Raw genomic sequence first — 21,719 nt, 5'->3', positions numbered from 1 at the left:
CGAAATTTATACAAATTGCAAAATAAATTGTGGAAGTTGTTTCAAGTTTCCCTTTGGGATTGGAACAACTCGGCATTTACCATCGGCTATGCCAGAACAGTTACACTGAGGGATGTGGGTTATATCAGTGTTACAGTGAGGGGTGTGGGGTATATTAGAGTGTTACAGTGAGGGGTGTGGGGTATATCAGAGTGTTACAGTGAGGGGTGTGGGGTATATCAGAGTGTTACAGTGAGGGGTGTGGGGTATATCAGAGTGTTACAGTGAGGGGTGTGGGGTATATCAGAGTGTTACAGTGAGGTGTGTGGGGTATATCAGAGTGTTACAGTGAGGGGTGTGGGGTATATCAGAGTGTTACAGTGAGATGTGTGGGGTATATCAGAGTGTTACAGTGAGGTGTGTGGGGTATATCAGAGTGTTACAGTGAAGGGTGTGGGGTATATCAGAGTGTTACAGTGAGGGGTGTGGGGTATATCAGAGTGTTACAGTGAGGGGTGTGGGGTATATCAGAGTGTTACAGTGAGGGGTGTGGGGTATATCAGTGTTACAGTGAGGTGTGTGGGGTATATCAGAGTGTTGCAGTGAGGTGTGTGGGGTATATCAGAGTGTTGCAGTGAGGGGTGTGGGGTATATCAGAGTGTTACAGTGAGGGGTGTGGGGTATATCAGAGTGTTACAGTGAAGGGTGTGGGGTATATCAGAGTGTTACAGTGAGGGGTGTGGGGTATATCAGAGTGTTACAGTGAGGGGTGTGGGGTATATCAGTGTTACAGTGAGGTGTGTGGGGTATATCAGAGTGTTGCAGTGAGGTGTGTGGGGTATATCAGAGTGTTGCAGTGAGGGGTGTGGGGTATATCAGAGTGTTACAGTGAGGAGTGTGGGGTATATCAGTGTTACAGTGAGGAGTGTGGGGTATATCAGAGTGTTACACTGAGGGGTGTTGTGTATATCAGAGTGTGACGGTGAGGGGTGTGGGGTATATCAGAGTGTTACAGTGAGGGGTTTGGGGTATATCAAAGTGTTACACTGAGGGGTGTTGTGTATATCAGAGTGTTACGGTGAGGGGTGTGGGGTATATCAGAGTGTTACACTGAGGGGTGTGGGGTGTATCAGAGTGTTACAGTGAGGTGTGTGGGGTATATCAGAGTGTTGCAGTGAGGTGTGTGGAGTATATCAGAGTGTTGCAGTGAGGGGTGTGGGGTATATCAGAGTGTTACAGTGAGGGGTGTGGGGTATATCAGAGTGTTACAGTGAGGGGTGTGGGGTATATCAGAGTGTTACAGTGAAGGGTGTGGGGTATAAGAGTGTTACAGTGAAGGGTGTGGGGTATATCAGAGTGTTACAGTGAGGGGTGTGGGGTATATCAGTGTTACAGTGAGGTGTGTGGGGTATATCAGAGTGTTGCAGTGAGGTGTGTGGGGTATATCAGAGTGTTGCAGTGAGGGGTGTGGGGTATATCAGAGTGTTACAGTGAGGAGTGTGGGGTATATCAGTGTTACAGTGAGGAGTGTGGGGTATATCAGAGTGTTACACTGAGGGGTGTTGTGTATATCAGAGTGTTACGGTGAGGGGTGTGGGGTATATCAGAGTGTTACAGTGAGGGGTGTGGGGTATATCAGAGTGTTACAGTGAGGTGTGTGGGATATATCAGAGTGTTACAGTGAGGTGTGTGGGGTATATCAGAGTGTTACAGTGAGGGGTGTGGGGTATATTAGAGTGTTACAGTGAGGGGTGTGGGGTATATCAGAGTGTTACAGTGAGGTGTGTGGAGTATATCAGAGTGTTACAGTGAGGGGTGTGGGGTATATCAGAGTGTTGCAGTGAGGGGTGTGGGGTATATCAGAGTGTTACAGTAAGGGGTGTGGGATATATCAGAGTGTTACAGTGAGGGGTGTGGGATATATCAGAGTGTTACAGTGAGGTGTGTGGGATATATCAGAGTGTTACAGTGAGGGGTGTGGGGTATATCAGAGTGTTACAGTGAAGGGTGTGGGATATATCAGAGTGTTACAGTGAGGAGTGTGGGGTATATCAGAGTGTTACAGTGAAGGGTGTGGGGTATATCAGAGTGTGACGGTGAGGGGTGTGGGATATATCAGAGTGTTACAGTGAGGTGTGTGGGATATATCAGGGTGTTACAGTGAGGGGTGTGGGATATATCAGAGTGTTACAGTGAAGGGTGTGTGGTATATCAGAGTGTTACAGTGAGGTGTGTGGGATATATCAGAGTGTTACAGTGAAGGGTGTGGGGTATATCAGAGTGTTACAGTGAGGGGTGTGGGGTATATCAGAGTGTTACAGTGAGGGGTGTGGGATATATCAGAGTGTTACAGTGAGGGGTGTGGGGTATATCAGAGTGTTACAGTGAGGTGTGTGGGATATATCAGAGTGTTACAGTGAGGGGTGTGGGGTATATCAGAGTGTTACAGTGAGGGGTGTGGGATATATCAGAGTGTTACAGTGAGGGGTGTGGGGTATATCAGAGTGTTACAGTGAGGGGTGTGGGATATATCAGAGTGTTACAGTGAGGGGTGTGGGGTATATCAGAGTGTTACAGTGAGGTGTGTGGGATATATCAGAGTGTTACAGTGAAGGGTGTGGGATATATCAGAGTGTTACACTGAGGGGTGTGGGGTATATCAGAGTGTTACAGTGAGGTGTGTGGGATATATCAGAGTGTTACAGTGAGGGGTGTGGGGTGTGTCAGAGTGTAACCGTGAGGGGTATAGGATATCTCTGATTAGGTGGAGATTGCTAACTTCTCTGCTGTTTGAGGGTTGACTTCAAATGCACAAGTGCATTTTTTAAATGAATATCAATTTATTGAAGTGATTCCCTTATTTGTCTTCCCTCCATAGCCCGTGCTGCATTACTAACTGGCCGTCTCCCCATTAGGAACGGTTTCTACACCACAAATGCTCACGCTCGAAATGGTAAGTGTCAGTCCACAATTGGTCAGCATGAAAGCACGTTCCACGTTCCAGCCTAACCTCAGATGCTTGTTGCTAACACCTGTTGGACTGTGTGTGTGTGTGTGTGTATGTGTGTGTCCACGCATGTATGTATGGGACCCCACTTTTGTCATTGAATATGAACCTATGTGTGAAAGGGAGGGAAAGCACCCGTGTGTGAGGAAAAGAGAATGAGCCTGCGTGCCTGTGTCAGAGAAAGTGAAAGCCCGTGTGTGAGGAGGAAAGAGTGATTATGTGTCTGTGTGTAGTGTTAACTTGAGACGGCCCACTGCCCCTTGATGCAGCGCAGGGGCAACCACAGGGGCTACTGAGTGCCAAAGTAGGCTGTTCAAAAGGCTTCGTTCCAGGCACAACAAAAGCAGTAAAACTAAAACCAGCCTTCTAGCCCTCACCCCTCACCCCCCACACATTATCTATGCCCCATCCATGCCAACACATGCCACCTCATGCCCCCTCCAACCCCATGGGCCCTCATATCCTCTATGCCTACCTATTCCCCCCTATCTACCTCCCCATGGCCCTTTATAACCCCAATGCCAACTTAGTGCCCTCTCATGCACCGATCACCCTTTGCCTTTACACCCTTTATGCCACTTCACCCAATATCCACCAGGGGCTGACCCCAAGAGCCATGATGAGATGAAATAAAGTTCTTGGTATCTATTAATAGACTTCACTATATTTTTAAAAATTCTTTCACTGATTAAAGCCCATTCAATACATTTAAATCCCTTCAAGTGCTTAATCTCTAACAAAAACAAACATTTGTATTCATAGTCCCCAACAAAGACCTCTTTATAAACACTTGGAATTGCCAGTGAAACTGTGAACTTACAGGCACCCAACTGTGATAATAATAGGTTGTGGAAGCAGTCAAGCAGTACTACTCCTGTAATGGTAAACCTCAGGCTTATGTCAACTAACATCTCTTGAAATTGCAAGCACCAATTTTTTTTCAACTGAGAGTCAAAGCAGGCATTTTCTCAAGATATAAAGAGCAGGAGGTTTAAATAACTTAGCAGCTTGACAGTTCCACAGAGCTTATCCACTTTTTATACACATTGCTGTCTACCGTTAACAATCCCAAAGGGGTTCTGGGGTTCCTGACCTCTGCAGAGGTTACCTGACCTCCCCCAAAGGGTACCTTACATCTCCAACAGGGTACCTTACCTCTCCAACAGGGTACCTTACATCTCCAACAGGGTACCTTACCTCTCCAACAGGGTACCTTACCTCTCCAACAGGGTGCCTTACCTCTCCAACAGGGTACCTTACCTCTCCAACAGGGTACCTTACCTCTCCAACAGGGTACCTTACCTCTCCAACAGGGTACCTTACCTCTCCAACAGGGTACCTTACCTCTCCAACAGGGTACCTTACCTCTCCAACAGGGCACCTTACCTCTCCAACAGGGTACCTTACCTCTCCAACAGGGTGCCTTACCTCTCCAACAGGGTACCTTACCTCTCCAACAGGGTGCCTTACCTCTCCAACAGGGTGCCTTACCTCTCCAACAGGGTACCTTACCTCTCCAACAGGGTACCTTACCTCTCCAACAGGGTACCTTACCTCTCCGACAGGGTGCCTTACCTCTCCAACAGGGTACCTTACCTCTCCAACAGGGTACCTTACCTCTCCAACAGGGTACCTTACCACTCCAACAGGGTGCCTTACCTCTCCAACAGGGTACCTTACCTCTCCAACAGGGTACCTTACCTCTCCAACAGGGTGCCTTACCTCTCCAACAGGGTACCTTACCTCTCCAACAGGGTGCCTTACCTCTCCAACAGGGTACCTTACCTCTCCAACAGGGTACCTTACCTCTCCAACAGGGTGCCTTACCTCTCCAACAGGGTGCCTTACCTCTCCAACAGGGTACCTTACCTCTCCAACAGGGTACCTTACCTCTCCAACAGGGTACCTTACCTCTCTGAAGAACTCGGGTAGGTTCAGACTTTTTCTTCAAGTGTCTAAAGCCCACAAGTCATGGCCCTGAAACTGAGATGACCAAAATTGCTTCTGTAAACTACGGATATGAGAAATAGATCCAGCCACTATCACATCCAAACCTCCCCCACCCTGAGAAAATGGTGGATGCCAGGTTTGGGGGCGAGACTTCTGGATTCTGGGCTCTGGCATCATTTTGGCAAAGGAGCGAAGGCCTCCCACCCCGGTGAAAATTCAGGTCACAGTGTTAGTGTGTGTGAGACACAGTGTCAGCACAATGCCTCATGGGATTGAGGAACTCTCCCCAAGAGCCACCAATCTCTCTTGATTCTTAGCTTGGCTCTGAGCCTTCCATCCAGCTGAAACCCTGAAGGAGTGGGGTGGGATTGAAGAAAGTGGGCAATGTTTCTTGGCAAATCAATTCAATATAGCCAGCCTTGCATGTGAGTAACACCACTTCCTTTCTCCCTCTGCAGCGTACACACCACAGGAGATTGTGGGAGGAATTCCCAGTTCAGAAATCCTTTTGCCAGAACTCCTGCGGAAGGCCGGATATTCCAGCAAAATCGTTGGGAAGTGGTTCGTTAAATTCAAATCAACAATGTTCTGCGTGATAAAAGCAAAACACTGCGGACGCTGGAACTCTGAAAGAAAAACAGAAAATGCTGGAAAAACTCAGCAGGTCTGGCAGCATCTGTGGAGAGAGAAACAGAGTTAACGTTTCAAGTCCGTATGACCAGAGTCTGGCTCTGAAGAAGGGTCATACGGACTTGAAACGTCAACTCTGTTTTTCTCTCCACCAGTGTTCTGCATGAAGTGTTTGCAGGATCAAGTATCAATGTTAACTTAGAGTCATAGACTCTAGGTAGATAGGCCCATCATGCTTGTGTCAACTCTGAAAGAGCTATCCGATTAGCTCACTCCCCCTGCTCTCTGCCTATAGACCTGCAGTTATTTTCCTCTTCAAGTATTTATCCAATTCTCTTTTGGAAATTACTATTGAATCTGCTACCACTGGTCTTCCAGGCAGCGGATTTCGGATCATCACTGCTTAAAAAAGGGGGTTTCCCTATGTCACTTCTAGTTATTTTGTCAATCTTAAATCTGTGTCCTCTAGTTAGTAACTCTCCTGCCACTGGAAACATTTTTTTCATCCCTATTTACTCTATCAAAAGCCTTCATGATTTTGAACACCTATATTAAATCACCGCTTAACCTACTCTGCTCTAGGGAGAACAACCCAATTTCCTCCCGTTTCTCCACATTACTGAAGTCCCTTGTCCCAAGAACAATGCTTGTAAATCTCTTCAACATCTTCCCCAAGGCTTTGACATCCATCCTGAAGTGTGGTGTCCAGAAGTTTTTTTTAATCCTTTCATGGGATGTAGGCATTACTGGCTAGGCCAGTGTTTGTTGCCCATCCCTAATTGCTCTTGGGAAGGTGGTGTGAATCACCTTCTTGAACTGCTGCTGTCCATGTGGTGTTAGCTGCATCCACAGTGCTATTAGGAAGGGAGTTCCAGGATTTTGCCAAAGCGGCAGTGAAGGATGGTGATAGATAATTCTCATCTATAAGGCACAAAGTCAGGAATTCACCAAGGCTCCTTCAACAGCATCTTCCAAACCCACAACCACTACCATCTAGAAGGACAAGGGCAGCAGATAGATGGGAAGACCACCACCTGGAAGTTCCCTTCCAAGTCACTCACCACCCTGACTTGGAAATATATTGCTGTTCCTTCATTATCGCTGGGTCAACATCCTGGAACTCCCTCCCTAACAGCACTACGGGTGTACCTACACCACATGGACTGCAGTGGTTCAAGAAGGCAGCTCATCACCACCTTCTCAAGGGTAGTTAGGGATGGGCAATAAATGTTGGCCTAGCCAGCTAAGCCCACATCCTATGAATGAATGAAAAAAAGTTGCTGAACCTTTACCCATAGACTGAAGGATTATAGGCATTAACTCTGTGTGTTATAGACACCAGATCAGAGAGTGCGAACACAGAAGTATGCATCATTATACTGAGTATTAATTTCATTGCTCTGTACTCTTTTTCAGAAAACCTGGTCAATTTGTAACTCATCCACCTGGAACATACCCGCTGGGGTTAGTGTTTTAATTTGCAAATGTTTGCAGTCTGACTCTTCCTCTCTTCCTCCCACAGGCACTTGGGGCATCGAGCCCGATTCCACCCCCTCAGGCATGGATTTGATGAATGGTTTGGGGCTCCAAACTGTCATTTTGGACCGTACAACAACAAGGACAAACCTAACATTCCCGTTTACAGCAACTCAGAGATGGTTGGCAGGTAAAATGCAGATAAAGCAGGAATGGGGGGTGGGATTTGCAGGAAGGGGATAGGGAGTGTGAATGTGCCCTCTGACAGAGCATGTGAGCAAATAGTACAGGGCAGGTTTTGTGAGCTGAGAGGGAAGAGTTTTGATTCCACACAGTGCATCTTACTTTACAAGGAGTTTCCCAGCTGAAAGTTTCATTGGCCAGTTTGGCTCCCTCTGGTGCTAAATTAATGGGAACATGGTGGGTTGAGGGGAGAGGAAAATCTAGATCTTGGCAAAGGCGCTCACTGATCCCACAATGGGGATGCTGTTTGATTGCAGGTTAGGGGGAAGTTGATAGTTGTCATCAATCTGGCAGAGATAGCATGTCTAATTACAGAGGAGGTTCTTTGGATCCAAGGGTTCTAAAGATAGGCAAGGAAGAATGATGGACGGCGGGGAACCCTCCTGTTCCTCCTTGCCCTCAAGCAGTGCTGCAAAGATCATTTCCACAAAGCAGACCTCGCCTCTTTTTCGTTGCTGGGTTCCCTGAGGCTTGGGAAATCTGCTGGCCAGGGTTAAACCTGGAAGAAAGGCTACATGAGAGGCACACAGCCACACTATAATATTTAAAACAAAAACAGAATTACCTGGAAAAGCTCAGCAGGTCTGGCAGCATCGGCGGAGAAGAAAAGAGTTAATGTTTCGAGTCCTCATGACCCTTCAACAGAACTGAGTGAATTTTAGGAAAGGGCTGAAAGCTGGTTTAAGGTTGCGGGGGGGGGTGGTGTGGAGAGAAGTGGGGGGGGGCGGGTATGCTGTGGTTGTAGGGACAAGCAAGCAGTAATAGGAGCAGATAATCAAAAGATGTCACAGACAAAAGGACACAGAGGCGTTGAAGGTGTTTTGTCCTTTTATTCTTTTGTCTGTGACATCTTTTGATTATCTGCTCCTATCACTGCTTGCTTGTCCCTACAACCACACCACCCGCCCCACTTCTCTCCCCCCTCCTCCACCTTAAACCAGCTTATATTTCACCCCTTTCCTAAGATTCACTCAGTTCTGTTGAAGGGTCATGAGGACTCGAAACGTCAACTCTTCTGCTCCGCCGATGCTGCCAGACCTGCTGAGTTTTGCCAGGTAATTCTGTTTTTGTTTTGGATTTCCAGCATCCGCAGTTTTTTGTTTTTAACACTATAATATTTAAATGGCCAACCTGCTTCCTGAGTAGGTTGGTCAACCACTCCATGTCCCACCTCTTAAAACCAGAAGAATTGGATTGGGATCAGATTTGAAACTTCAAATTTTAACACCACACCTGACCCCAGCCCTCCTGTTTTTTCTGGTTAAAATTATCTCCAAAGAATCTGACAGCACAGAATGAGGCTATTTAGCTCGTCACACCTGTGCTACCTCTTTGAAAACTGTCCAATTTAGTCCCATTCCCCCCACTTTCTCCACATAACCCTACAGATTAGTCCTCTTTGAGTTATGTGCCCAATTGCCTTTTGAAAGTACCTATGGAATCTGATTTCACCATCCTTTCAGGTCTTAACACGAAGAAATTTCTCCTTACTTCCCCTCTATTCTTTTGCCATTTATTTTAAATCTTTGACCTCTAGTTACTGACCCACTTGCCAACGGAAATAGTTTCTCCCTATTTTTATTAAAACTCCAGATAATTTAGAATACCTCTGTAAAATCTCCCTTTAACCTTCTCTGCTCTGAGGAGAACAATCCCAGTTTCTGCAATCTCTCCACACAACTCAACTCTCTCATTCCTAGATAAAAATAAAATAATGCACATGCTGGAAATCTAAAATAAAAACAGAAAATGTTGGAAAAACTCAGCAGGCCTGGCAGCATCTGTGGAGAGAGAAACAGAGTTAACTTTCGAGTCCGTTTGACTCTTCCGGAGCTCTGAAGAAGAGCCATACGGACTCGAAACATTAACCCTGTTTCTCTCTCCACAGATGCTGCCAGACCTGCTGAGTTTTTCTAGCATTTTCCATTTTTATCCCTCATCCCTGGTATCATTGTAGTAAACCTCCCCCATATCCATTCCAGGACCTTGACATCCTTCAAGTGTGATGTCCAGAAGGGTACACAATATTGCAGCTGAGGCCTAACCAGAGATTTATGCAGAATGACTTTCTCGTTTTTGTATTTAATATTGCTTTTTACAAAGCCTTATCACTGAATTGTGAAAATATATCCTCTGGTCCCACAGTTCTTGCAACCCCCTCAAAATAGTACCATTTAGATTATAATGCCCTTTCAAGTTGTTCCTCCCAAAGTGCATGACTTCACAGTTATTTGCATTAAATTGCACCTGCCATATACTGGCACATTTCATCAATCTATGTCCTGCTCAAGTCTGATTGCTTTCCTAATCTCTTTGTATTCTCTCTTATCATACATTCCTCTGCTATCTATGTACTTACTGTATGCTTCTTTTCCAAATCTCAGTTTTTCCCTTGAGTCTTTATGTATCCTTAGAGCCTCACTAGTGTTTAGTCTGCTCTTTCTTTTTATTGGAATATTTTTCCTGCACTCTGTTGAACAACATTTTAAATGTTTCCCATTGTTGTTCTATGTAATTTGCCAATATTGTTGCCCATTTTATTTTCCCAAGTTCTATTTTCCCTCAAAATCTGATTTTCTCCAACCTATTAACCTGGTTTTCATCATACTTATGTACTTCTCTATCATTATTTTAAAGCATATCATATTATAGTCACTGTTGTCTTGACATTCCCCTGCATTTACTTCTGTTACCTGCTCTGGTTCATTCCCCATTATAGAACCAATAGCTAATCCTCCTTGGTTGGGCTTTTATATATTGGGTTAGAAAGGTGTCCTATACACAATGTAGGAACTCCATTCACTTGTCCCCTTTACCTACCTCTTCTATCCAATTAATATCTAGGTAGTGTTATGATCCCAGCTGATGTTACTACTGGACAAGCAAGATCCCAGGGTGGAACCAAGCTTGATAGATCCTAACTTTTATATTTTGTTTAGAAATGTGGAGAGTGGCTACTGAACAGAGTCACAGGAGTCAGCTGATGAACTTTTAACAGAAGAGTAAAACATTTATTAAACAAGAAAAGATGAGCTATGTTACAATACTCCTTCACCCGCAACTATACCTTTACAGATATATACAGATTTTTGTAGGGATAACATAAGTTATAAAACCATCTTATACTCTAATGTTCATAATAAGTACTCAGTAAGTAAGGTGACCTGTGATCAGACACATTATAGCCTGAAACCAGTGGCAGATGCCACTCCAAACAGGTGCTATGGATCTCCCACCAACTCCCCCTAGCCACTTGTCACCATGTAAGCCAACCAGTCTCAATGAACTCTGTCTTTCACAGGAGGGTTGCAATCTCCACTCTCGAAGAACCCGCTTTGGAATCTTCTCCCAAATGACGCTTTCTTTCGGGCATCTTCCACAATGGGTTTCAAACTCTCTTCCGATGTTCCTCTCCCCTAGATCGCCATGTGCATTCAAGCCTTCCTTCTGCGCACTCTCTCTCAGATCTTAGCCGAGCCAATAGAACACCAGTGCTTCACGTGCCCAGAGTAAGGAGTTACCAACCTTAGTGTCTCCTTGGATCTTTGGTTTCTTGCAAGCCTATTTTACTTCCAGCCTGTGTCCTGCAGCTTTCTCCCTTTAAGCTGGGAACCTTCGTCTGCTATTCACTCTTCGCTTAACAGAACCTTTTCCAAATTCTTTTTCTTCCTTTGACTAGAAGGTCTTGTTGGGATCTTTCTCCTGTTCCGCTCCCTGGTTTTGGCTTCTTCTTTAGTTTAAGACTTGCTGCCTGTCCCTCTCCTGTGCTGCTTCTCCTGACAACTCCTTTCAACTGAACTGAAACTACTTTTCTGTTTTTCTCTGTCTCTGTAGGTCCCTCTCTCTGAACCCCTGTTACTAGGCAACAGTACATTGTTTTTCGTTCTTGTGTTTGTTTTAATTTCCCTACAGGATTGTAAAACTCATTAAAATGTAGGCATCTTTTAAAGTGAAACTAAAACTCAAGTTCCCCCTTTCTTAACATGCACATTACAGAAAAACAAATTAAATTTAAAGTCAAAACTCATTCCTAACACCCAAAAATACAACTTACTTAAACTACCTCTAGTTCCTAACATTAGTTGAAACCCTCATAATTATTATCCTATATTTTTTACTCAATTCCCTAATTTGTCTGCATATTTCTTCCTCCACCTTCCTTTCACTGTGAGATTGTAGATTAATCCTTTATCATCTTTTACCTCTATCCATATAGATTCTGTTTTTGTCTTACTGATAGCTACATCCCTTTTTCTACTGCCAGTGTTATCCCTAATAAGCATAGCTACTCCACCCCTCCTTTTTCCCAGTCCATGTGTGCTTGATCCCTTCATAGAAATCATAGAAAGTTTACGACACAGAAGGAGGCTATTCGGCCCATCATGTCCACGCTGTTTGACAAAGAGCTACGAGTCTAATCTCACCTTCCTGCACTAGGTCCATAGCCCTGCAAATCGCGCCTCTTCGTGTAGACATCCAAGTATTTTTAAAAATATGGTGAGAGTTTCTGCCTCTAGCACACTTTTAGGCAATGAGCTCCTGTCCCCACAATCCTCTGGGTGAAAAAATGATGCCTCATCACCTCTCTAATCCTTCTACCAATTACTTTAAATCTGTGCCCCCTGTTTTTGACCCCTCCACTGAGGGAAATACGTCATATCTATTTGCTCCATTTAGGACTCTCATAATTTTATACATTTCAACTAAATCACTCCTCAGATTCCCCTGTTTCAAGGAAAACAACCCCTATTCAATCAGTCCTCATAGCTAAAGTATTCCAGACCTGGCAACATCCTCATAAATCTCCTCTGTGCTCTCTCCAGTGCAATCACATCTTTCCTGTAACGTGGTGACCAGAACTGTACGCAGTTCTCAAACAGTGGCCGAACTAGTGTTGTATACAGTTCTAGCTGCAGTTATGCAGGAATCCTGCACAACGTCATTTCGCATTAACTTTGCTATCTAATTAGATTGCATTTGCATTGCACAGCTGGTGTTTTGTGTTAACGTCTCTGTATGCCTGGACGTTCCCGCGTAACTCCCAGGTTGAGCCTGAGAGAGCTGGGTCTCAGATAAAGTGGTGAGCAGGCAATCTTGGAAGGGGGTTTTGACCCTCAGAAAGACTTCCGCATAATATTGTTCCACATGTTCTCTGGGATGGTACTTTTGCTGATGTTAAACGAGGACTTCCTGTATTCTATGTCTTGGCTAATAAAGGAAAGCATGACATATGCGGATTATCTCTTCATCCCTTTTTAAATGATAGTACAAGACTAGCAATCCTTCATTTGTCTGACACCACTCCTGTAGCCAGGCAGAACTGAAATACGGTCAGAGCCTCTGCAATTTCATCCCTTGTTTTTTTTTAACAACCTTGGATATATTTCATTGGGATGTGGCTGTTAGTCTACTTTCGATGACGTCCAACCCTTTAATAATTTCTCTCTTACAATGTTTATTCCATCTAATATTTCATACTCTTCCCCCAAAACTCCCTTCTCATATCACTGAAAGTAATATATTATTTTCAGTGAATTTATATAACATAGATTTTTAAAATTCATTCATGGGATATGGGCGTCGCTGGCTGGGCCAGTATTTATTGCCCATCCCTAATTGCCCTCGTTGAGAGGGCATTTATGAGTCAACCACGTTGCTGTGGGTCTGGGGTCAAACGTAGGCCAAACCAGGTAAGAATGGCAGATTTCCTTCCCTAAAGGGCTTTTACGAACCAGATGGGGGCAATGGGCACTGTTAGAATTCAATGCAGAAGCCATTTTAACTGAAGATAGCTCAGTGTCTGTGGTTCTCACACAGGTATTACGAGGAGTTTCAGATTGACTTAAAAACTGGAGAGTCCAACCTCACTCAGATCTATTTACAGGTAATGGAGCCATGTCACTATAGTTACTAATAACCCAGGTCTGACTCTAACCTGCAGGTCAGTTGTTTTCAGAGAAGGAGACTCAGAAATCTATTTAGCATCTAGTTTGTAAAAGAAGTGGGAGCATGGATTGGATCCTTTGCTGAGCTGTCGAATTTGCTGAGGCTGGGTTTATACCCAGTGCCCTCCTGCAGTTGCTCCTGGCCAGGTTGAGGTTGACGGAAGCTCAGATTTTCAACACACCCTGTGTTGGTCCCATATCCGTTCATATCTTGATTGACCTTAAACCCGTGAGTTTACTCGCATGAAATCATCATATTATTTAGTAGATAGCTGGGCAGGTTTGATTTCTGTTCTGTCTTTTCTTCTGTTCTTTGCCTTGATTTCAGTTTTGGCCAGACTAGGAAGAGGGAGTGGCGTTGACTCCTGTCCTCACTTGTGCTGTGACTGAAGGAAACACTCTCACTAACACAGAACCTTTTCAGACCATCCAAACACTTCACTAACACATCACATACTAAATTACATCAGAATACAGTGAGTGTTGTTCTGAGGATAGCCAGAATTCTCAGTCCAGTGTGAGGGTCGGTCCCTGCTGGCTGTAGACTGGATTCTCGATCCAGTGTGAGGGTCAGTCCCTGCTGGCTATAGACTGGATTCTCGTTCCAGTGTGAGGGTCAGTCCCTGCTGGCTACAGACTGGATTCTCGGTCTAGTGTGAGGGTCAGTCCCTGCTGGCTGTAGACTGGATTCTCGATCCAGTGTGAGGGTCGGTCCCTGCTGGCTGTAGACTGGATTCTCGATCCAGTGTGAGGGTCAGTCCCTGCTGGCTACAGACTGGATTCTCGGTCTAGTGTGAGGGTCAGTCCCTGCTGGCTATAGACTGGATTCTCGATCCAGTGTGAGGGTCGGTCCCTGCTGGCTGTAGACTGGATTCTCGGTCCAGTGTGAGGGTCAGTCCCTGCTGGCTGTAGACTGGATTCTCGGTCTAGTGTGAGGGTCAGTCCCTGCTGGCTACAGACTGGATTCTTGGTCCAGTGTGAGGTACAGTCCCTGCTGGCTACAGACTGGATTCTCGGTCCAGTGTGAGGTACAGTCCCTGCTGGCTACAGACTGGATTCTCGGTCCAGTGTGAGGGTCATTCCAGCTGGTTGCAGATGAGTTTGATGTAGGTGTGGCTTGATCTTGTCAGTTCTCTAATGATATCTCTTGGAACCACAGGAAGCAATTGGGTTTATCAGGCAACAGGCTGCAAGGAAGCAGAACTTCTTCCTTTATTGGGCAGTTGATGCAACTCACGCTCCAGTCTATGCATCAAGAACTTTCCTGGGAACAAGTAAGAGAGGCTTGTAAGTACTAGCCAGTGTGCATTCTATTCTAAATAGTGACATTGCTCAATGTATTATGGTTATGATGGTCAGTGTGAGGCCCCGGGGACAGTTCAGAAAACTGAGCTTTCTGTGACAGACTTGTTGATCTGATGTCTGTGATTCAGTAACGTGGAAAGTAGATCCGACACTGGAGGATAAGATACTTTCCACATGACATATATATCCCTGCAGGCTAATGCAAGTTGGTACAAGCTGGGCAGATAATCTAGCACTTGTCAGATTTGTGACTGTAACTGGTTAAAGCCCAGCAGTACCTCCTGCCCTCCACATACTCTTAGAGAGGGTCTCCATGCCTTAATAGCTCAGACAAATTCACATAAGCTCCCTAGGCTTGGGGAAATGGGGGTGAACGAGTGCAAAATATGCACTGCAACTGTAACCATCTGGATTTCTCAGAGATTCCATTTGGAGCTGAGGTGTCGAGGGTGGGGAGAGCCTTTTATGGTTTACCAGGCTCCCAAATTACCAAAAAAAATCCAGCTTAACCGGCTGCCATTGTGATCTGTGAAATGGATGCTGTTTGCTGCAGGCTTTGTTTGCATTGTGACACTGTGTTTGGACAATTCCCAGATACGGGGATGCAGTCCGTGAGATAGATGACAGCATTGGGAAAATCCTACAGGAGCTCCGCACACAGGACATCACCAACAACACATTCGTGTTTTTCACATCAGACAATGGGGCTGCACTCATCTCAGCCCCCAGTCAAGGTGGGTTCACCTGGTGAGAGGTAGGTAACACAGGTGGCATATTGAAGGAGGCATCTCTCCCTCTCGCTATGGTTGCTTCAATTCAGGTTTGCTACAAATAACTTAAAATCATACAATAATACAGCACAGAAGAAGGCCATTTGGCTCATTGTGCCTGTACTGGCTCTTAGAATTATCCAATTAATCCCACTCCCTCTGCTCTTTTCCAACAGCCCTGCAAAATTGTCTCCTTCAGGTATTTGTCCAATTCGCTTTTGAAGTTATTACTATTCCACTTTCACCTCCCTTTCTGGCAATGCATTTCAGATCTCCTCCTCTTCCTTCCGGTTCTTTCGCCAATTATCTGATATCTGTGTTCTCTGGTTACTGACATCTTTTGTTCAGAGGCATCATTCACTCAGAAATAGTCTTACTTTTCAAGAAGTTGATGCCCACTGCCCCACATCTCAGCAGGGTTTCTTCAATTTCTCCAATAGAATTGGCTCTATTATTCTTCAATTACTTTCTCCCTCATGTATTATCTAGCCCTCCTTTAAATGTATCTGTGCTATTCACCTCAACTGCTCCTTGCAGGAGTGAATTTCACATTCTTGCCACTTTCTGGGTAAAGAAATTCCCCCTGAATTTACTTCGGATTTATTAGTGATGATCTTATATTTATAGCCTCTAGTTCTGATCTCCTTCGCAAATAAAACACCTCTATATCTATCCTATCAAATTTCTTCATATCTTTAAACATTTCTATCAGGTCATCTCTCAGCTTTCTCTTTTCTGGAAAAGAGTTTCGACCTGTTTAGCCTTTCCTGATAGGTATAACCTCTCAGTTTTAATAATATAGGTGGTCTTGCTAAGCACACAAAGTAAACAAACATGGAGACAGCAGCTCATCACTGAGTGCAGCTAGTCACAGAATGTGAACTTGGGAATTTGGTGAGCAAGAGAATTTTAAGGGTTAAATTTAAGGATTAATCTCTTTCTAAAATGCAGCCTAAATTGCATTTAGAATTTAACTACAATTTACAGTTAAAGTTAAGTTTCTTTCAGTCTTCGTCAGGGATAAACAAGCTGCCTGCAGGAGAGGCAGCTGCAGTTAGTTCATTAGGTAGCTAGTTTGAACTAGATTCTCTAGCCACCAGTGCTGACTCTTCTCTGTAGAATTTCAGCTAGTATAAATACAGATGGTCTTGCTAAGTGTATCATGTAAGCAAGCACAAATACATCACTGAGCTCAGCTAGTCGCAGAGTGTGAACTTGGGAATTTGGTGAGTGAGGGAATTCGGTGCAGTGAGGAAGGAGGGAAACAGATAAGTAATTGGTTGGTGATTATTTTGCTTATCTTTCAAAACTTGTATAATTTATTAGTAATTATAAGGCTTTATTGGTATTAGTAAGGTTTACTAACAATAGTAAGGCTCATTGAGAGAGTAGGGCTTATTAAGTATAAATTAATTAAGAAAATAATACATTTATTAACACATAATTAATGTGGCAGGGCAGGTGATGTGTTGCAATTGCAGAATGTGGGAATTCCTGCACACCATTGTGATCCAGGGCTTGAGGAGCTTCAGCTAGGAGGCTGAGCTGCAGACACTGCGATGTATCAGGGAGGGGGAAAGTTAACCTAAACACTTTGTTCTAGAAGACGGTCACACTCCTTAGACTAGGGTCTTCTGATTTGGTCAGTGATCAGGAACAGGAGGGTGTGACTCTGAGTGACGCAGGTAAGGGGATTGAGAAGATGCTGGTGGAGCAGCCTCAGCCATTACAATTGTCCAATAGGTTTGAGGTTCTTGCAGTATATGGGGATGAAAGTGGGGGCTGCAGGGTGGTTGAATGAACTGACCATGGTACAGAAAGCCATCAAATGGGGTGGGGGGGGCGCTAATAGGAAGTTAGTGGTAGTAGGGGACAGTATAGCTATGGAGATTGACCAGTGACCAATAATTGGCCACTTAAGGGCCTCAACTGGGGCAAGGGTTGGCTTCCCATCTGAGGCCTTGTCTGTCCCAGCATAAAATTGCTGTGTGGTTGGGGCAGGCAGGAACCCAGAGGGGATCCCGTCTCTTCAATTTCGCACTCTCTGTCTGCCTAAAAGGGGAGCATAACATTCTGGCCTAGGGATAAATAGGTCTTTTTTGACAAGCTGTAACTAGGGAGTGCCAGAGGGATCAGTGCTGGGGCCTCAATTATTTACAATCTACACCAATGATTTGGATAAAGGGACCAAATGTGTGGTAGTTAAATTTGCCAATGACATTAAGATGGGTAGGAAAGTAAGTTGTCAAGTGGAGGCAGAGAGTCTGCATAGGGATATAGACAGGTTAAGTAAGTGGGCAAAAATTTGGCAGATGGAGTATAATGTGAGAAACCGTGAACTTGTCCAGTTTGACAGGAATAATAGAAAAGCAGCATATTATTTAAATGAAGAGAGATTGCAAAACTCGGTGGTACAGAGAGACCTGGGCCTCCTGGTCCATGACTCTCAAAAAGTTAGTATGTAGGTACAGCAAGTGATTAGGAAGGGAAATAGAATGCAAGCATTTATTGCAAGGGGAATGGAATATAAAAGTAGGGAAGTTTTACTGCAGTTGTACAGGGTATTGGTGAGACCACATCTGAAATACTGTGAAACAAAAACAGAAAATGCTGGAAAAGTTCAGCAGGTCTAACAGCACCTATGGAGAAAAAGACAGAGTTAACATGTCGAGTCCGTATAACTCTTCTTCAGAGCTAAAGAGATGTAAAAATGTGATGAAATTTATACTGTTTAAGAGGTGTGGAGCAGGTGAAGCTGGATAGAAGGCCAGAGATAGGTGGAAGCAAAGGAGAGAGATGTCATGAACTAAAGGACAAAGGGGTATTAATGATAGTGGTACTGGCTAAAGGAGGTGCTGCTGGTGGCATTAAGGTCAAAAAGCAGAATGTGGTAATAGCAGGACAAGGGTAAGCACTCTGGAAAGAACAACATGAACAAGTGACAGATGGTCCTTGTGGGGTGGGGTAGGGGGAGGGGATGGTGGTGGGAAAAAAGATCGAAAATAGGATAAAAGGTGGGGATAAAGCAATGAATAAAAATGAGAACAAATAAAAATGAGTGGATAAAAAATAAAAATTTTAAAATGAAAATAAACATTGAGAAAAGAGACTAACAAAGGGCTGGGGATGGAGGAGAGAGTTCATGGTCTGAAGTTGTTGAACTCAATGTTAAGTCCGGAAGGCTGTAAAGTGCCTAGTCGGAAGATGAGGTGCTGTTCCTCCAGTTTGCGTTGAACTTCACTAGAACATTGCAGTGGGCCAAGGACGGACATGTGGGCATGAGAGCAGGGTGGAGTGTTGAAATGGCAAGCGACAGGGAGGTCTGGGTCACGCTTGCAGACAGACCGAAGGTGTTCTGCAAAGTGGTCACCGAGTCTGCGTTTGGTCTCTCCAATGTCGAGGAGACCGCATTGGGAGCAGCGAATGCAGTAGACCAAATTGAAGGAGGTGCAAGTGAAATTCTGCTTCACTTGAAAGGAGTGTTTGGGCGGTGAGGAGGGGGGAAGTAAAGGGGCAGGTGTTGCACCTTCTGCTGTTGACTGGGAAGGTTCGTTGGAGGGGGATGAGGTATTGGGGGTGATGGAGGAGTGGACCAGGGTGTCCCAGAGGGAACGGTCCCGACAGAATGCTGATGGAGGGTGGGGGGGGGGTGAAGGGAAGATGTGTTTGGTCGTAGCATCATGCTGGAACTGGTGAAGGCTGATCCTTTGAATGCAGAGGCTGGTGGAATGAAAAGTCCTCAGAAGGGAGGACAAGGGAGCCAAGGGGTGCAGGCAGCAAAGTGGAGTTCAGACCATAATCAGATCAGCCATGATCTTATTGACTGGTGGAGCAGGCTCAAAGGGTCGAATGGCCTACTCCTGCTCCTATGCCACAGTGCCTCTATATCCTCCTTATAATTTGGCGACCAGAACTGTGCACAGTACACCTAGTGTAGTCTAATGAAGATGTAATGCGGGTTTCACATAACTGCTTTTCAATTCTGTTCACCTAGAAATGAACCCCAGCACATTGCTTGCTTTTTTTGTAATGGCCTTAATAATCTGAACCACAACTTTTAGTGATCTGTATATCTTTACACTCAGATCTCACTGTTCTTCCACCCTGTTTAGGCTCTTATTTTCCAAGGAATATGTGGCTTTCTTATTCCCCTTTCCAAAATGTATTACCTTGCATTTATAAATATGAAGTTCATTTGCCAATTCTTAATTCATTCATTACAATTTAAATTTGCATAATGCTACAAAAATAAAGAACTCAAAGGAACTCTCAACAATGCCCCTACTCTGGTGAGTCACGTTATTTAATTTAAGCAGAATAATTTTGCCCACAGACCTGATCCCTGAGCTGCCCAGGTTACCCGCTATGACTGAACACCTGAGGTGAGAGGTAATCTTTCTCCTCATCTTACTCTGATAGCACACCCTCCACCCCCACCAATTCCCTAAAACCAAAACGGCAACCCCACACCGCTCAACCCACACTGCCCCAGGTCCCTCAATCCCTCCACCACAAACTTCCTGCTGCCAGTGTGCAGCACAAGGTAGCTTAGCCAGGATATTTTGTGTGGCTTGAGAGATCTGCCTCAATTTTACATTCTGATCCTTATTTTCAAATCCCTTCCTAGCCTTATCCCTCCCTATCTCTTTCTCTTTTATCATTTGTCTTCTTTCATTTCTTCCCCCACAAGTACTCTCCTCTCCCAATTCCCTAACCTAACTCTTCAGTATTCCTCCCACCTTCCCACCTGCCACCATCCCTCTTTATATGCCGCCCTCAGCATCCTCCAAAGGGCTCCTTGAGGCACTCATTACTGACTCATTACAAGCAGACACTCCAATTGCCCCATCCTATTCTCCCACTGAACTTCCTTCCCAGCCATCCGCTGGAGCTAATCTTGCCAATATCCTTCCTGTCCAATTCGCTGCCCCCACTGCTGACCTGTGGATTCTGCCACTACTCCTTCAGTCCATCTCCCTCCAGAATGTCCATTCACTTGTGAACATGGCCCTTGCCATTCATGAATTTATTGTGGATAATTGCATTGACATCATGACCTTAACTGAAATCTGGCTGAAGGGTAATGATGCCTTTCTCCTCAATGAAACCTTCCAGCCTGGATATAACTTCCACTGCTTGCCCTGCCAAAACTGCCATGGTGGTACTGTGGCTCCTATAACCAAACCACACCTTGGCCTGACCCCCCTCCTCCTCTGGTGCTTTATCGTACTTGGCAGGGTGCTAGAGAATAAGGATTTTAAATAAGAGAGAGAGGAGTGCGGCAAGGTCAGATGTTCAAAGTTGAAGTGTAGACTTGAATGGATGTGATGGACAACTGTAGCAATTGGCAAAGCTCCTTTAACAGTGCATTTTAAACCCATGATCTCTACCATCTAGAAGAACAAGGGCAGCATAAGCATGGAAACACCATCTCTTGCCAGTTCTCCTCCAAGCCACACACCATCCTGACTTGGAACTATATCACCATTCCTTCAACGTGTCTGGGTCAAAATTCTCCCTGGCACTCCCTCCCTAACAGCACTGTGGGTGTACCTACACCATACGGACTGCAGAGGTTCAAGAAGGCCATTCACCTCCACTTTCTCAAAGAGAAATTGGGGATGGACAATAAATACTGGCCTAACCAGCAATGTTCACATTCCATGAACAAATAAATAGAACAACTGGTTTAGCTATCCACCGCTAGATCTGGCTGAACCACATAAAGCACTATTGGATCCTACTCACAGCTGCTGAAACTGCTCTCTATTCCAGGATCATCCTGGAGTACAAAGATATTTCATGTTTTTTTTTCTCTACTCAAGCCATCTGCATAAACCCTGACTCCTCACCTTCACCTCCCAACAGTAAGTGCAAGGAGCTCACGGACTTCCTTGTCACTAAAATTGTGACCATCTGATCAGCTGCCTCTGCCACGTCCTTCCCTTCTGTTGTAAGGTGTTGGATACCATTCAGTAGGTCTTAATGAAGTCTTTGTAGTCTTAAGTATGTTAACTATAAGAACTATGTACATATACACAGTAATGGGTTCAAGCTAGGAGCTGTCTCCATGCTTCCTTGTGCACACAGCTCTGTCCAACACTAGGCTGACCCCCTGGTGCAGGTCACGTGTTCTCTTAAACTACTCTGTGGGCGGCAATGTACTCAGTCCCGTGTTAACCCTATATGTGCCAGACCCTTATACTACATCTCCCCTGAAGTCTTTATCCAATTAATTTCAAGTTTTTCTAGTTTACCCCACATATTAACATCGTTATTACTACCCCACCTCCCCCCACTTCAGGTCTCTGAGTTCATAGGTTTAGGCTGTCTGGAGGCCTTATAACCTTTCCATATCTCGTTCAAACTACTGTTGGAGGGATGCTGGGCTCTGTCATTGCAGGTAAACTGGGT

At 44.9% G+C, this 21,719-nt stretch overlaps 1 protein-coding gene across 1 annotated transcript in view; it reads left to right on the top strand.

Annotated features, from left to right (window-relative positions):
• galns (galactosamine (N-acetyl)-6-sulfatase) overlaps positions 1–21,719 on the top strand; it is a 98,356-nt gene that overhangs the window by 54,500 nt on the left and 22,137 nt on the right. Inside the window, exons 3-8 of the mRNA XM_041191579.1 lie at positions 2,858–2,932; positions 5,395–5,497; positions 7,089–7,232; positions 13,103–13,169; positions 14,390–14,517; positions 15,130–15,269. Of these exons, the coding sequence (XP_041047513.1) occupies positions 2,858–2,932; positions 5,395–5,497; positions 7,089–7,232; positions 13,103–13,169; positions 14,390–14,517; positions 15,130–15,269 (657 nt within the window). The remainder of the gene's footprint in view (positions 1–2,857; positions 2,933–5,394; positions 5,498–7,088; positions 7,233–13,102; positions 13,170–14,389; positions 14,518–15,129; positions 15,270–21,719) is intronic.

The sequence above is a fragment of the Carcharodon carcharias genome, chromosome 7 (assembly GCF_017639515.1).
Source record: "Carcharodon carcharias isolate sCarCar2 chromosome 7, sCarCar2.pri, whole genome shotgun sequence".
Taxonomy (NCBI): Eukaryota; Metazoa; Chordata; class Chondrichthyes; order Lamniformes; family Lamnidae; genus Carcharodon; species Carcharodon carcharias.
The sequence above is the reverse complement of the archived record's forward strand: the minus strand, read 5'-3'. Positions and strand labels throughout refer to the sequence as shown.